Raw genomic sequence first — 17482 nt, forward strand, 5'->3', positions numbered from 1 at the left:
ATCTCTTTCGAGATCAGCGAGCGAATAGACAAAAGAGTACTTGAGATTCACGACGACGTTTGCAATTATGGGTTTTGATTGGGAACATCTGAAGCGGTAGAAAGGAGGGATTGGGAACTGGGTATTCATGGAAAGACTGGGAGTGGAGTGGTTCTGGGGAGATGAGAGGAAGATAATGGAGAGGACAAGAAGAAACACATGTAATAATTACTTGCATATATAACTAAAAGCATGTAACTACTTATTAAACATGTGGCAGTATTGATCAAAAACAAAAAAAAAGCATGTGACAGTAATATAGACTATGGTTAAACTAGGAAAAATGGGTCTTCATGAGTCTTCCTCGAATGCAAACATTATGTTGATCTAGGGAAATGTCAAGATAACAGCAGACAAGACCCTCGGCCGAGAGTATCTGTTGAAAGCGGAGATAAAATATCCGGTAATAGAGAAATCATTATCAGAGTTGAATCTCGTGGATACACCTTGCAATTTTGTCGTAGTGAAATCGGCGAGCCAAGTTATACATACCGACAAATACATTTTTGATTTGGACATTTCATACAAGGAAATAGTTCAACACCCAGATACGATTCTCTACATTCCTTGAGAGCCGATCATAAACACTTTTGGACAGCCATTTCTTTTACTGTATTCGCCAGTCTCTTGAATACCTTCAAGTTGTGTCCTACTTTTCCCTGCGATCAAGAAAAGTCCTTTCACTTTAATCACATGATGATTACCAAATTTTTTTTTTTTTGTAAATCGATTAGGCTAATATATATACCTCATTCAGTAATGCAAGCCTTTCTATGATAGGTGACAATTTGCCACAGAGATCTGCAACTTCCTGTTGTTGATGAGATTTTGAACCATATGATGATGCCCACTCATTCGAACTACCAGATCTGCGTATGCAAAAAAGGCTTTCAGCATTGACGCACAAGAGCGATTCGTTTGAACATCATATATTTCTATGCATAAACCTAGTCAATAATTGGATTTGCACTTGCAGCCACACAAGATGTAAAAAGAGTGAGTTATTCGCTGCTGTGTTTAAAATGGCGCATGGCGCTCCATGGCGATGAGGTGTGTGCCTTGCGCCTTGCGCCAAGGCGCACCGAGGCGCTCGCCTTGAAGACTAGTTGAAAGTTAACGTTAACTATGTCTTATTGTCTTGTTATGTAACAAGCACGAGTATTGGTGTTATGTAAAGAAGTTATAATAAGAAGAAGAACCTATGAGACTAGAGAAGAGTAGATAATACTCTAACCTTAAGCAAAACACAGTTAGATCTATGTTTTGTTGAGTATTTTTAATGTTTGGTTTTAACTTTTATAAAGAGGAAGTTAGGGTTTTGAGGAGTATTTTTGACGTTTGGTTTTAAGATTGGTTAATTAGTTAGAGTAGGGTTTAGTTTCTACTTGGTTTAGTGCCGGTTAACTTACAGTCTCCAAGGCGCGCCTTTGCATCGCCTTTAAGCCACTGCCTTATGGGCAAAGCGCACCTAGGCTTTTAAACACAGATTCGCTGTCACAATTTGCGTAGTCTCATCCAGAATCATGACTAAGAGAGCCTTCAGAAAACTAAGATATTTATGGCTGAAGACAAAGTGGCATACCTATCTTGGAGATGGATCAGGATGATATTCAGTACATGCTCTGTGAGTTGTAGTAACAATGTGATTAACTGGTCCCTGCTGCCCACGATTTTGCACATTTCGACCATAGCTATGTATCTCCTGAGGTTAATAACAAGCATTAAGAACATAAATACAGTAGTCAAGCATAGAGTACCTGACAGTCTCTTCAGGTGACATTTACTTTCATCAACTTGTGAAGTTGAACTATTTGCTTAAGCATATTAGGTGTTTAAAATAATATTTACCCACCATCATGATACAAAGAAGTAAGCATTATCTCTACTTAATCAATATATCAAAGATACATACTCTATATATATGACCTACTTCTTCTTGGGCGATTTAGCAAGCAGAAGAAAGAAATTTACTGACCTTTTATGTATGTTGTCTGCTGCTGTGACATATTCTTGGCAATCACACATCTTGATTATTGCATCTACATCTTGTCTTGAGACCTCGTTAATGTCTCTAATCTGCAAATCATACATACAATTCTGAATATATGTAAGTTAAAAAATTGTGAAGAGTAAGAATTAGGATAGTATTAACCTTATGAAGGAGTAAGGACTTTTTCTCTGCTGCTCCCTCGAGGGAATCAGTCACATGCGAAAGAAGAGATGCGAGCAGCATCAACGTTGGTTGCCGTAGTTTAGCGGAGTTATCACAAGAATCATTTGATATCTGTGGCGGCGGGAGTAAGGGGAAAGAGAAGGGGCATTAGCATTTACTTATGTTTTATTTGGTAAAAACAACAGGGTGATGAGAAATGGACAGAACATAGAGAGGGAAATAGCTACAACGGTACCTGTAACCTCAAAGAACTTTTGGTCACTAGAAAATATAAGAAAGAAGTCAAGCTGAATCGCAACTGAGACAATTTGAGCTCTGATCCCTTCTGTCCACCAGAGGAGAAAACAAAAGAGAAACAGAAATATAAGAAACCGAGGACTAGATGACAATAATTTGTGAGGCGCTAATCCATGTACCTGAACTACTTGTCCTTCTCGAGACGGTGTGAAAAGCTTGCTCATCAAATCAAACATCCCTTGAACAACTCCATATTCATCGTTCTCTTCGAAAGGCCAGACCTACAAACACGGAACGTAATTTCTATAAAAGTCAATTTAACTCGCTTGTGGTATTTCGGGGAACCTGCTTGGAGATACAATTATAAAAGATGAGCAAAAACCCTTCAATAAGAAAAAAAATAAGAAAACTGTAAGCACCACAGAGAATTACCTTGCTCAATATTCCTACTGCCAGTATAATTTGCTCCATCAATAAATCATCTGCTTGGGTTACGTCTTCACGAAGAAGTTGGTCAAAAAGCAATTGATGTCCTTTGATAAACTCAATAACTTCACGAACAATTTTATTCCTCCCCTATCAAACGCCCAGATAAAAGGAGAATAAGAAACGTAAATGCAGTTCGCATTTTAAGAGCAGGTCACCCAGAAAAAAATGACTTGTAACTAAATAGCAAAAAAAGACTACGTGTTAATAAGTCCAGATAATAAGGTTCAGCTATCCAGAATAATTAACAAGAACAATACAAACTGTTCTAAACTTTACAAATGCTTCTGATATCCAGTATTAGTTAGATTGTTCTCTATGTCTTGCAAGCATACTGCAATTGGCAAGTGATTGTCCCTGTACAACTTAAATTCTCAAAGACGAGTACCATTTTCTACTTCTACTTGTTAAAGCCTTAAAGGCATCATAGATGTATAACAACTACAATAGAAAAATCAGTAAAAGAAAATAATACTGATTTTAATTTTCAAACAAACTGAACTCGCAATCTGTCATTCAGCGATCATTCTCACATAACTCCTCAACGAACTCACAAAGTCCGAATATGAAAGCTGCATTAGCAATGCAAAAGATAGTAAACAAGTTCTTCCAAAGAAAAGAGGCTGACCTCAACAAATTCAGAGGTCTCAACCAATGAAGTGAGGGCAAACACCAATCTTAGGACAGCAGTAATTATTGTTCGTTGCTTTTGAACATCATATCCTGTGTCAGTCTGAAGCTTCATATTGACCCGCCTCATATTTCCCTGGAATGTACTTTTGGGCTTACAACCAGAGAAATATCGAGGTCACATAAAAAAAGCAGATAACTGTAGGTTTTTACCTTGAAATTGGTAGCTCTACATGAGGCGATATGTTCCAGTGCACCCATGGAGAACAGAACCTGGCCTCCAGACTTTCCGTACTTGTGGCTAATTCTAAGTAGCAATGCAAATTCTGCCTCTAAGGTACATGCTCGCTGTTGTGACTCCAGCAAATGTCTTCCATCCTGGGCCTAATGATATAACAAATACACATGTATGAATGCAAGTCCTAGAAATAAGTATACCCACATAGAGGCATATGAAGATTATATAATCATCAGTGCCTAATCAGTAAATAGAGTATAAAAGACACGAGTAACATAAGGTCTATCTACTTTTCATATGGATCAGAAAGTCAAACCAGCTGCTAATTGGCCACAATATGCATCTTAAAGAAGATTTAACATGCTTGCGATATTATTTGACCAGCTTACATATATGTATACTGTAACCTTGAATTAGGGCATTTTTTACTCAATGCAATTTTATCTATTGGTGCTGATTTTTAAGTCAACTCAAATTAACTAACTACCAGTAGTTACCAAAGTTAAAGCAAAAAAAAAGTTTACATCAATGAGGTTACTATAAATATTTTACAATACATAACATAATCAGTAATTAAGAGGAAAAATACCTGGTGGGAGATATTACTAATGCTGCCAAGGCAAGACCGTATGAAACCTCTGCTCTGAAGCTGACTAAGAAAATATCTCTCGTGATCAATACAAACAAGAGCTTCCAGCACGTAAAGTGAAATCGTTTTTCCAAATTCACTGCCTTGACATGCATCCTTGATTACCTGAAATTCGTATTCTCAATGTGAAAAAGTGCAAATGATTATACGCTTATATCTAATTATAAGAAAGTAACATTTACCAGATCCAAGATGCCCTGAGCTTCTTTCTTTATTATAGCAAAGTTGGCACGAGCAAGGTCAGCCTGCTCCTTGTCAATCTAAAAACACAAGAAAAATCAGCATCGAAACATACATGTCTGAACAAAATACGTCTCGTCTAATCAGTAAACACATACCTTCTGGATATCCAAATCTGCATCATCTTGATCACTAAGCAACAAGAATTGCACGACTGACGTTGGCACCTCCAGAGCAATCATATGCTGGCAATACTGGAAATAGCTCAAGAGCAATGCATATTGGCTGACAGAGAAAGGAAAATGAGTTAGGAACGGGGATAAACTGAATATAGAGCATCTGGGCAGAAAATAACTGCGTGTTGTATTATAACTAAGTTCAAATACAAGAACTAGAGCTTAAAAGCATACCGCCTTCTCAAGGATTCTGATGACTCGTGCCTTAGAATTGCCATAACAAGTTTCAAAAGAAGTGAGTGGCAAGCACCAGTGGATAAATGTTTTACCATCATGACATCTAGACATGTCACTGTGTCAGAACTCAAGGCACCATGAAACAAAAATCTATCATCACGAAGTTTGGCAATGCAGGTAAGGGCGACCTATTAAAACCTAAAGTTAGTACATGGAGAGAACATTTACACAATAGAATAAACTCGAAAGCTAAAACGCACCTGAGTAAGTACAAACGCCATTTTCAATGAACAATCTGGAGAAGCAGAGGCACTTAGAGAGGCGTCAAGTATCCTGCCAACGACCAGAGAAGAAAAAGTCAGGCAATGTTCAAGAAAGCTATACAAACAAATAACCTCTGGCACGGTAGGAACTCACCGATACAAAATTTCAGATCGATTATCCAGAGAAGATATTCTTCTGCAGGCAGATATCTAAAACAAAACAGATAAAGCATAACAAAAAGGATAAATACGTGATATCTTGGAAAATTGGCACATAATCATGCTGATCTGAGATTTTTAGGAAAGCAATCAACCTCAACAATCTGAGACCAGCCAGCTAACATATGAAGTTGGGCGGCTTGCTCCTCAAGGTTTCGATTATACTTCCACCCCCATTTCAACAGCTGTTGAATTGTCTCTCTAACTTCATTAACCTCAGCAACATTTTGAAAACTATCCACTAGGGGAAATCCAGAATGTAGTTTCTAAACATAAATAGAATTAATGAGCACAAAAAAAAAATTTAAGGAGAAATTTATTGGAGAGAAGATCTGGTGTCAACTATCACAAGAACAGACCTGATAGAGTTTGTTACTGAAGGAAGATAGATCAATCAGGCGATCACCACGCTCGGAATAATAGTAGATACTGCCACTTACAGAGGGATCACGGTTCCCAAGTATTTCCTCCACCTGTAATTACACTCCATATTCAGACCAATATACTCAACGCAGACACACAGACATATTCTCAAGCCTTACCAGTGTGTCATACTGTCGGCTAGACACAATTTGAGGAAGCTGCATCGAAGCATCAGGAGATCTAAACTGGAGGATTTCAAGCAACGCCAGTACCTGAACTCAGTTCAAAAAGAGAAACAAAAGTAAGAAAGCTGCTGCCATGAACAACCTCAAACTAGGCAAGAAATGATGACATACACAACTTTCAGAAGTACAGCGAAAGAAAGTGATGTTGTATGGGAAAAGCAGACATAATTTTTTTTAAAATACTATCGTTCAAGGAAAACTAACTATTGGGTGATGCGCATGCTGCTGACTTCAGAAAGTGGAGTCAGTACAGTTATTTGTATCATCCATGGATGGTCTAATAAATATAATGGTAGACTTGACAGATCAGTGCTACACATGTAGCACCAATAAACATACTTACTAATAATCATTCAGGCAAAACATCAGTGAGAGCATCATTATTAGACCCTAGGATAAAACAAGGAAGTTTCGAAACTCGCATAGTTTAAGCATCAAACCATTAGAGACTCTAAACTCACCTTACTTTTACTGATTGAACTAGTTCCAGCATAATCAAGACCATCCTGAAGAGGATATGTAGTGGAAGAATAAAGTTCGTTCCCTGCTTCAGTTACTTCTCGCCCAAAAAGATGAGAAAGTATGCTCTGACACGCCTCTAGGTGATCTGAACTACTTCCAGAACCATTATGCAATGCAATAGCTAGGAGCTTTAACAGCCACGCCCTCTGAGAATGGTAGAGATAGATAAATGAGCAACAATATCAATAACATAAAGGACTCCTTAATTTAAATTATTGATCTGTTCTAGGAACACATTCGGATGATGGATACTATTACTAACGGAAAAAAAGAGATAAAGCGTAGTGCATACAGTATTTTAACCACAGACAGAAACAGAACACATGATAACTTAGCAAAACAGAAATTGCATACAGATGACATAACAAGAAACGAATCTACCTACAGAAATTTTAAGGTGTCACAACAATAAGAAGGAAAGAGTGCATATATGCAGATTATCATTTTCGTTGATGAAAAACTAGCCGAAGATGAAAAGATGAAAAATCACTGGTATGATTATCGATTTGGTAAGAAAAAAAATTTAGACAAGGGATTGGGTGAAAAAAAGAAGAAAACCGCATATAGGCAGTCAATATTTTAGGAAAAAACTATCATATACAAAAATGGTTGATACAAAGAATGAACTGGTCAGATACTATCAAAAAAGTAAGTAGATACCTGATGAAGTGAACTAATACGGAGCGTCTGGCTACCACTTCTTTTTGGAAGGGTAGCAACTCCGATGGTATCGAGATGCTGCAACATTAAGGCGTATAAGAAAGGATGAGTAAACAATAAGTCACTTGTGACTTAGATGGGACAGCCCACCAAGGAAAGAGTGGCACATTTAGGTACAAGGAGAAGATAATCTAGCGTACCCGAAGAAAAAACTGATACTTTTTGCTGCTCAAGAGATCCATGATTGGACCACTAGTTAATGGATCCAAACTCAACTCACACAAAAGCTGCAAAGTGTGAAAGATCGTTAAAAAACAATTGACCAAATAGAACTCGCTTCTTTGAATAGACCAGATAGTCATCATCCTGGATCAGCATGTCTCACCTGAAAGCCACACTCAAAGAGTAAGAAGTTTATGTCAGGGTTTGGAAGTTTTTCCAGCATTTCAAGAATGACCTTCAGACAACTGCAGATTGCCAAAAAAAAAAAAAAATTTGAAGATTATGGTTGGGAAATATACATTACCATACAATGCCAACAAATGACAATCAAACCTGTAGTGGAACTTAGGCTGCAAAACTGTGCCTTCCACGGGGGCGTCCAGGTCAAACTTAAGAAGCAAATGTGTGATATTTGGTGCAGGCCGGTTGATACAATCAACCAGAAGCTACAAATGCAATGGTCATATCGTTGAGATTTTATAAGGTCTACGGATAAATCAATAATAATGAAAGACAGTAAAACCATTAAAACGCGACGAAAACCCATTTAACATCCCTAGACCAAACCATAGTGCACAGAGTATGATATTCTACAAAGTGAACCCATCAATTGATGAAAATAACCTGCATAATAAGGACCCCTAGATCATCGCAGCTGTTCTCGACAACTTCACCCTCTTCAAGTCGTAGCTCAAGGCAGGACGCATAATCCTCAATCAAGGAATTTGCAGCGTTCATTTTAATCAGCATTGGAACGAGTCCAACCAAGCGAGAACTGTTACAAGAGTACGATTAATTAAAACCCATGTACATAGCAAATTAAAACACAAGGACAGATTAATTATACATAGCAAAGGAAATCAATCAACTATTTTTAAAACTAGTGTATCTGAAAGCCTCATAATGGTATATGCCAATGCCATCTGAGAAACAAGTTACATATGACTGAACAGACTACAAATGAAAAGAAGTGGATCTATAAAATTTTGTTATCACCTTAAGATGTTCATCAATTTGATTGATGATCTTTGAATCTGAGGAAGAGAATCATATCTGACATACTCCAGTAAGGCCACAATTTGATTATGATCTTGCGAGAGAATTATATCCAAAGGCTGCAGAAATAACAAAATTAAACATTAAGTTACCTGACCGTCTTGTGCCTTATAACATAAAAACATGGAAAGGGCTGCTGATTGTGCTTCATGAAGAAAGAAAAAAAATGTTCGTTTAAACTATACACGGTTGGGCATTAATTCCACGACTCATCAAGCAATTACCAAATTAACAACAGTGTCCATGTTCATATTTTACACCACGTAACAAAAGAGTGGAGCAGGTTGGAGAAGGAATACTATTTCTTGCTATTAGTCAAGTAGGTTATGATCACAAAGAAAATTGCCTGAACTTTTGTACCCTTCACCTTTGACTTAATGTTAATAACCTTAATTGAATGGTATACGCGAAGATAAATACAACATTGTTAATTAGACAACAGAAAGCTGAACAAGTTTAAGAGAAAAAATAGGCAGACGAGCAAAGTGTGCAAATTCTAGAATACATCTGTATGGATTGGAAGTTGTATAAATTGATGAAATAGCTAAACTTAGTAACAGATGATGTCAACTTCCTACACGGTACCAGATATCTCTGACTCTGTGTTCAGAAGAACCTATGAATACTTTTTGAAAAAAACTACTTTATATATATAACTGCATTTCCACTACATATTGAGTTCGAGAAATTAGAAGAAACACAAAGTAAAGCTTTGATGCATCACAAGAACAACAAGGTACCTGGTACAGCGGACGCCAGACATCAGAAACAAGCAAATCCTTGTCAAAGACAAGTAATAAGATTTCCAAAGAGAGTTGCACAGCCTTTTCCAAGATCTTCCCGTAAGTTTTACTCATTCGCTCGCTCATGATGGAATTGACCCCAACCTGAAGGACACTCATAAGGTTCCTATACAGTGTTTTCCCACTCATGAAATCCTGAGAGAAAAAAAAAAAGTTCAACCAATTATATATATCATATATAACATGTCTGCTTGAGATAAGGATTGAGTTTCCACTGTAAAAACAAAAAGCAAGAAAATTTTAGTTACTACTTTTAGTAATTCTATAACTGGTAGCTGCGTTTGTAGTGAAGATGTTTCAGCTGACACCAAAAACTGAGAATGCTCAGTAAATCCATCAAGATCCTCCTCCTGAATATCATACATGCTTAAGATCCTGAAATGAAATGCAGAAAATGTTAATCCACCTCAACATGCATATACACATTTAAAACATGTCCTTATTTCTGCTAAAAGAAAAAAAAAACGATATTCTGGCAGAGCAAGAAAAAGGAAAACATCAAAAATAAAAGTACAAGTTTACATGTGAAAATGTTGAAGGCACGCCACAACCAATTGCCACTTCTCACAAGGATCTGAGTATGCCCTTTGAGGAAAGGGGGCGAATACATGATCATAAACAAATCTGAAGATGCCAATAAATCTACAAAAAAACATGTATATAAGAAACGTCAGCCCCAAAATTCCTATGACTATGATTCACGTAGAGATGCGACAATCTAAGGCTACTACCTACGACCACGATCAGTCACATCTTTCTCTCCGGCAATCAGAGCGTTAATAAGATTAAGGAACGATATTGTTGAAGGATATTGTTCTCTCCTTGCTTCAATTTCATTTAACTCGAACTGCATATCATAGACCTGCATAAAAAAAAAAATCTTATTTAGTTTCAAAATAAGCTAAAGATTCACTCCAGCTGGAATAACAAAAAGATGCACCAAACAACACATGCCATACTAACTTTACCTACAACGAACATAGAACAACGAGTTATGTGAGTACTCAGGAAAAAAAGCATCACATGAAACTCTTTCATACTTAGAATATTATGAAATTGTTGAGGAATAAGACAAATATCAATATTGTGACAAACAGCTACTTTACATGGCAAAATAAATAATCTTTTGCGAGATGACAAACCCTCTTTGATGCGTAAGTAAATAAAAAACATAAAATCAATGCAGTAATAAAAATCAAAACAACTACAAAAGAAATAAAATTGAGATGTATATTAATAATATTCCCTATGAAGCCAAGCACTTACCTGAGAAGATTGGTCAGTCTTTCCAACCGGTGATCCCACGACAACCGGCAGATCATACTGCTCAAGAAAAGCCCAGATAGAGTCCCTCATTTCTGGAAATACATGAACAAAAGTAGCAATAGTCTTCCTAAGAGCACCCTGCAGAAAATACAGTAACCATAAACGCAAGTTAGATATGTACTGATGCCAGAGGCTTTTACAGTCAAAGCGTAAGGAGAAGGATCTCCAGCATGCCACTGACCTTCAGATATGGAGGAACGTTTTCGTAACCAAGAAGCTTAAAAAATGGTTCGATATCAGGAAACCAATTTTTCCTCTCAGTAGGATTACCATTCTCAACAACCTGCAGAATATGAAAGACACACTTACTGACCAAATAAAAAAATATATGCAGTGTAAAAGTCAGTTCACAGAAGAGAAAACATTTGCAAGGAGGTTTAAACAACATATTGCCCAATCCCTCCCAGATGAGGAAGCATTTGCAAGTATGTTCAAACATAAGTTTCAGAGATGAAAAGGATCCACTTGAAGAGAGAAAGCACGTATGTAAGCAATTAGAACCGAATCGCAGTTAAGCCATGTTTCTTAGGAGACGCCTTAGTTATCATTTTTTTACAAAAAGGTTATTAAATTTAGATTGAAAGTAGAGCCAGAATATATTTAAACAACGTTATATAACCTTTTGAAGTACATTCAGATATGCAACAAGTGCTTTTGCATCGCCCTCCAGGAAGTCTGGCATCACCGTTCCAGAAGTTTGAAGAGACTGCTTGAACTTATCATCGTAAATTCCTATGCAATCAAACAAAGTGGCCCATCCTATACTGCGAAATGCTGTACCCTTGAGCAACTCATAGACCTTAGAAGCACCTTCTTGAGTGGAAGCCTGGACAGAGTAAAGATGGCAGTAAGGAAACTTAATGAATAACGGAGTAAATGGGGTCTCACAAAAAAACAATATAAAGACTTCTCATACCAAGGTACGCAGCATTTCCAAGAATGCCACAAGAGTTTTGAAATTTGTGTGATCCTCTCCGGCAAAATTTACAAAAGTCCACAAGACATCATTCCCGTAGAGTAGCTCCGGTTCTTTCTGCAAGAGCTAGTAATATCAAGACTCGAAAGAAGACATATGGTATGAAAAATGAAATATGATCCAATCGGTTTGGGTTTCGAATACTCATTATTATGCTACGAGAGACAAAAATAGCTTCAACACATATCAACAGTACATATATCAAACATTTTCTCGAGAAACAATAACAAGACAAAGAAAATAATAACTGCTCGACTGGCTAGTGGTTCTTTACCTGATATATGTTGCTTACAAACTCCATAAGGGAAATAAAGGGCAGTGGCCTGTCAGCCTCTTCAGTCTGCATACTGCCGTCAAGTGAATCACTAATTCGGTAAGAATTAAGAACACTCATAGCCATGTCCTTGGATTCCTTCACCTGAAATATAATAATGATCAGGCTAGACGCAGGGAATAAACATGCAGATGGCATATATTAAACTTATCAGACACTATCAGATCAGAAAATATCCAGGTGTAGCCGTAAAATTTTGATTTTTCTATGCCACTAATCTCAAAAGTGATCAAGCAGAAATCATCAGAGATTGTGACTAATGCATCAAAAAGTTACTTTCTCATTCGAAAAGCATATACCACCAAGTTTTGTCATACTTAACACACCATGAACCTAGGGATAAAAATTCACCAAGCTTTACTTTATTGAGTTGCAGCGTTCAAACTTTGATCACCAACAGATAATCAATACTACACAAATGCTAGGTAAAGATACTGAACAAACCTTGTCTCTTGCAATCGGGTGAGATAAAAAACAAGAGGTTAACTTGTGTAGATACGCATTATATACGTATATCATGTCCTCCTCATCATTCTGCGTGTAGCAACCACCAAAATGTCAGTAATTGATAGACCCACATAAGGGAGTCAAAGATAAAAATCTGTAACAAGGCGTAAATTTGAGAGTCACTAATTAAGCAAGATGCACGAATAAATAAAACATCCAAGAGGAACCCACCGAACACCAATATAATGAAACCATATTCTCAAGTAGAGATCTATATCACAACTTTTCTTCAATAAAAGCTCAGGAATTCAAATATGTCATCTACTAGCTGGAAATAAAAGTAACTCTTCACAGTTAATGTTCGTCAAATGATATCAAGTCGCAGAGAATCCAACAGGCGCCCAGCATTTGACAGACATTAACTGAGTACGAAGAATTCCTGGCAATGATGTCTAAAATTTAAGTACCTGGTAGGCTGCAGTTTGAAGAACATTATCCAGCAAAAACTGAAACACATTTTTTGAAAAGATGGACTCCAGGCAGGAGCATATGTACCCCATATCAGTTGTTGACGCAGCAGAAATTGTATCCATTCCAGATATTCCATCATATATCAACATTAAATGCACAGCCCATGCAAGCCTTATGCCACCAATGAAGCCATCAGCAATGAGGTCACTGCCAGAAGCCATGACCTGAAGTGTGTTTTTATGTGTCAGTTTTCAGTGACACGGACAGGCCGCGACAGAAAATGCATCAACTCGACTTACAATATTCTGAAATTCTGTCCTAAACGAAGCATCTTGAGATATCATAGATGACTTATCCGATAGTGCACTGATGGCATCTGATATGAAGGTAATGATGAGAGAAAACAGAAGACTAAAATTGATCTGCAACGAAGAAATTAATCATGTCACGTAATACAAAAATATATATATAATAAGCAGCAAATGAAGCGAAAGTCATAAAAGCTCCCATGTCATGGAGAGGATTAGCATGAACCTGATAGTTTATGGTGTCATTTCCTTGAGTTAATTGAGCTGCATTGTCTTTTAAAACATTGTATATGTCCTTCACATCTTTTGGACCTGCGAAGAACAAATTCCTTTGAAGCATCACAATGAAATTGCAAATATCCTCAGAGCAAAAACAGAAAAAATAACAGCAGTGCTTTAGTACTATCGGTTAACCATTTTAATATCCATAGAACAAAACAAGAGTCAAAATATAGCATATGTATCAAACACCATAAATCACATACGATACTCAACTTCAATCAAGCATGCAGGCACATTCAGTGCATGCCAACAGACATAGCATAAGTGAAAACACAATATATTCATAGCACATTGCGTAACGACCTAACTAGTCTGGCACATAACTTTCCTAGCAAAACCTATATAATAACTTATCGGTAGTTTTACTTGCTACGGTATACAATAGAAGTTACGAAAAGCAGCACTTAATTACTTAAGCAAGTGGCACGCTTCGGACAAAAGCTTTATTAAAAAATAGTCAAGCTTACCAGGTCTATCAACCAAAATCGAAAGAACAAGGCAATGTCCGAGGATCAGTCTTTCCCTATGAACAACAGCTCTTCGTTCAACAAGAGCACCTCTCGAATCAATAAGGTATTGTTCACATAAGGGCCCACCCAAGCCAGAAGGTTCCTCTCGATTGAGTTCCTAACAACAAAAATTTGCTATCGTGAAAATCATAACATAATGATGGCTAAAATAAAATGCCGCAAGATCTTATAAAAGCATCTTTTGCTTAAAAGGTTCAGCTATAAAGATAATTGATTTAGGAGACAGTCATTAACTGTCTGAGTTTAAAATGAAATCTTTCGCTAGGTATAAACTCTATCATCCGAAGCCAATGTCCATCAGAATATACAAAAGATGACGCTTGAACTCATGTTGGTCTTAATGCAAAGAAAGATGTTAATAACAAGTGTTACACAAAATGGAATCGCAACTCTCATTTGAATTTAACGCTAATATAGAGTCACCCAAAACAAATTTCAAAGATGAGGCTCACATAGGGTGTAAAAGTACCCAAGCGTCTTGAACTAAGAAGCTTGTGTGGTCGACAATTTTAAGAGTATCATAAAACATTAACCAAACGATTCAAAAAAAGAAGAGGGAAAACAGCATGAACGTATGAGGATGTATCCCAAAAGAACCAAAGTGGTAATTAATTACCTTTATAAGAGCAATTAACCGTTGTCTGAGCCCGGCTTTAATCAGATCTTCTAACAGGCCCTGAATGTCAGCTATAAGATCAGGCTCAACCCCGTGGTCCATAACAACTGCCTGTTCAACAAGAAAAAGGGTAACGTGTGGGTGATGCAAAGAAGAATACAAAGGAAAAAAAAAATAGGTAGAAATATAACATGAGTGCCAGCTATACCCTCAGGAGTGTGTAGAGCGTTGATGTAAGATCTCTTCTCCCTGTGTACCATAGTCCAATTGCAAGGCGTTGAATCTCAAGCGGATCCCGTCCCATCAAGCCCCACTACGCATAGGATAAAATATAAGAGCATATCCAAAAAATTAGCTCAGCTAAGAGGTGAGAGTGAAAGGGGATCGACCTCTTGGTTTGCAGATACAAGCAGACGAACAGAATCTATCTCATTGAGGTGAAGCTCATCACTCAGTTTCAAGCTCTGCAATCAGTTACAGTACCGTTAGATCTAATAGAACATAGAGGAATCATCTAACACAAAAGCAGCAGCTAAGATAAATCGAGAGAGGAACTTTGCTTTATAATCAGTGACCACTGAGAAGGAAGCAGCAACACTTACAATCGCAACATCTTGGTCATCCAACGATATCGGTAACGAATCAGGAAGTCGAATCTCTCGGGACTGAACTTGCGCTCTATCGGACGCCTTCGGAGGCTGAAACCGAAAAGAGAAAAAAAAGAAGAGATTCAGAGCACAAGAGAAATCAGGAAAAATTGAAATCGAAAGATCCCGAATCGAGTTACCGGGAAAGAGAGGAGGTTCTGGAAAGAGGAGAAGGAGTTGCGAATGGCATGAGTGAGTTCGATTCGCTGCGTTGGGCTTGTCCCGGACGTTCCGAGCAGCGAAGACTGTACGATGGCCGCTAACTCTTTCGGCGACACCATTTCAGGTAGCAGACGAGAGAAACTAGCCGCGGAATAACTAACGAACAAAACCCCGAACAGAAACCCTAACACCAGAGAGAGAGCGAGCTTTAAAGCGCCTCTAGACCTTTTTAAGATTTTGACGCGCTGCCCTCTTTTTTTTACGGACTCATGAGCATTTGATAACGGTGTTAAATACATAAATACAATAAATTTATAAATTTATAAATTTATTCTTTTTTCCTCTTTAATCTGTTCAGAAGGATCTCTCTAATAGTTTGCATCTGATCACATACTGTTGCGGACAGAGAAATAGAGATCTGTTTTTTCTGGCCGATGGAGGGGCTTCCACAGCCACCATCGGTCCGGCGTTGTGTTTCTTTGTCCATTTTGGATTCTTTATTCGGTTTGATGTGCTTGATTTTGAGAAGTAGGGAGTGTATTTCTCATTTTGGCTTGGTTTTCGGGAGGTGGAAGCTTATATAGCTCCGATGTCGCCGGCTCTTGTCTCCGGGGGTGGAGGTTCTCTTAGCTCTGCGTCGTCGGCATATGTGGCCTTTGTCTATGAAGACGTTTGGTGGGTTTGGCTCTGCGGGAGTCGTTGTAGTCGGCTCGGGGTGTCCCGAAAGATGGAGGCGGTGGTTCTAGGGCTTCCGGTTTTATTTCCCTTTTCTCTGTGGTACGATAATCGGAAGATTAAGAGGTCGCGATGTTGTTTAGGTCCGGTGGGATCCGGTAAAGTTGCAGAGTTTGCGTGGCCGTGTCGGTGGCGGCATGCGGCTGCTAGGGTTTTCGTTTTGTTGGGTTTTAGGCCCGTAGTGTGGTTTGTTAGCTGCCCCGTCTGTTTGGGTTTTTTTGCTTTTGTTGTTGTTCTGGTTGGTGGGCTTGGCCCTTTAATTAATAAAAATATCGAAGAAAAAAAATCTATTTAGAAGTAAATTAGTAGTTTTCTGTGCACAAAAATAATAATTTTAAAATAATCTTTTTTTTATTAAAATAGAAACATTGCGTTGGACCTAACATTTATTTTGTAAATTTTTAAATTAAATACATATTTCTACTTTATAGTTAAACTTACATTAAATCACTAATATTCATTTCTTTAAACTACTATCAATGTTTCCAAACAATATACTCATTTATTTATACTAATATCCATGTTTCCAAACAACACTATAATTAATTTTATGCCCAAACAATATAAAATATTGGAACTTATTTTTCTAATAATTTCTAACAATTGGCTTTCAGATTATTTAGATAAATTAAATAGTTAAAACAAATTCAAATAATTTATAAAACATCGAAAATAAATAGAACTTATTTTACAGGTTTAAATACTACAAAAATATTCAATTAATAATAAATTAATTAAATTAATTTTATTTATATTTACTAAATAATGGTTATATCATTTACTTAAGTACCATAATAATTCAATAATAGCCATTACCTAAAATATATATATATATATAAACATTATACATTGTACAATAAACATAATAACAAAAATAATTACGAAAAATGTTCAAAATATATGTTATCTAAAGAAAAATGCTTAACATTAATTGTTAACAACAAATTTAAACCAATTATAATATAAATTATTAACAAGATAAATTATACAAAACAATTATAATAAAATTGATTTAGCTATATAACAAGGAGTAATATGATCAAGACATATTTATAGTTGTTAATTATTTTATATGTATCATCTCCTCTATCAAAATTTTGTATAAATTTCATAATTTCATAAAATTGCAAAACAACAAACTTTAAAATTTGGATTAAACGGTGACAAATTATGAAACTATAACAATTTAAATCAAATTGGATTACATATCGGTCATCTATCGATTCAATTGGTTAGTCTCGGGCTTCAGT

General features: G+C 36.9%; 1 protein-coding gene across 2 annotated transcripts; it reads right to left on the bottom strand.

Annotated features, from left to right (window-relative positions):
• Nucleotides 1–418: 418 nt before the first annotated feature.
• Nucleotides 419–15761, bottom strand: LOC106305963 (nuclear pore complex protein NUP205). 2 transcript variants are annotated; one of them, XM_013742401.1, is made up of 45 exons: nucleotides 15476–15761; nucleotides 15291–15386; nucleotides 15078–15152; nucleotides 14897–15001; nucleotides 14689–14799; nucleotides 14010–14169; nucleotides 13487–13572; nucleotides 13252–13374; nucleotides 12949–13176; nucleotides 12479–12568; nucleotides 11975–12118; nucleotides 11641–11757; nucleotides 11344–11550; nucleotides 10906–11007; nucleotides 10665–10802; nucleotides 10130–10260; nucleotides 9921–10040; nucleotides 9650–9773; nucleotides 9336–9533; nucleotides 8536–8654; nucleotides 8164–8314; nucleotides 7873–7985; nucleotides 7703–7784; nucleotides 7518–7604; nucleotides 7318–7395; nucleotides 6597–6803; nucleotides 6070–6162; nucleotides 5887–6000; nucleotides 5623–5793; nucleotides 5463–5518; nucleotides 5306–5378; nucleotides 5043–5233; nucleotides 4791–4917; nucleotides 4635–4712; nucleotides 4393–4557; nucleotides 3779–3949; nucleotides 3564–3701; nucleotides 2882–3025; nucleotides 2629–2730; nucleotides 2448–2534; nucleotides 2192–2323; nucleotides 2015–2115; nucleotides 1622–1741; nucleotides 788–908; nucleotides 419–698 (listed from the first exon to the last, which is right to left on the bottom strand). In XM_013742401.1, the coding sequence occupies exons 1-45, from the start codon at nucleotides 15614–15616 to the stop codon at nucleotides 618–620; spliced, it is 5598 nt and encodes a 1865-aa protein (XP_013597855.1). In that variant the 5' UTR covers nucleotides 15617–15761; the 3' UTR covers nucleotides 419–617. The 2 variants fall into 2 exon arrangements, with proteins under 2 accessions (XP_013597855.1, XP_013597854.1); XM_013742400.1 differs by having other exon boundaries at nucleotides 2448–2537.
• Nucleotides 15762–17482: the final 1721 nt, after the last annotated feature.

This window comes from Brassica oleracea, chromosome C7 (assembly GCF_000695525.1).
Source record: "Brassica oleracea var. oleracea cultivar TO1000 chromosome C7, BOL, whole genome shotgun sequence".
In the NCBI taxonomy this organism is placed as follows: domain Eukaryota; kingdom Viridiplantae; phylum Streptophyta; class Magnoliopsida; order Brassicales; family Brassicaceae; genus Brassica; species Brassica oleracea.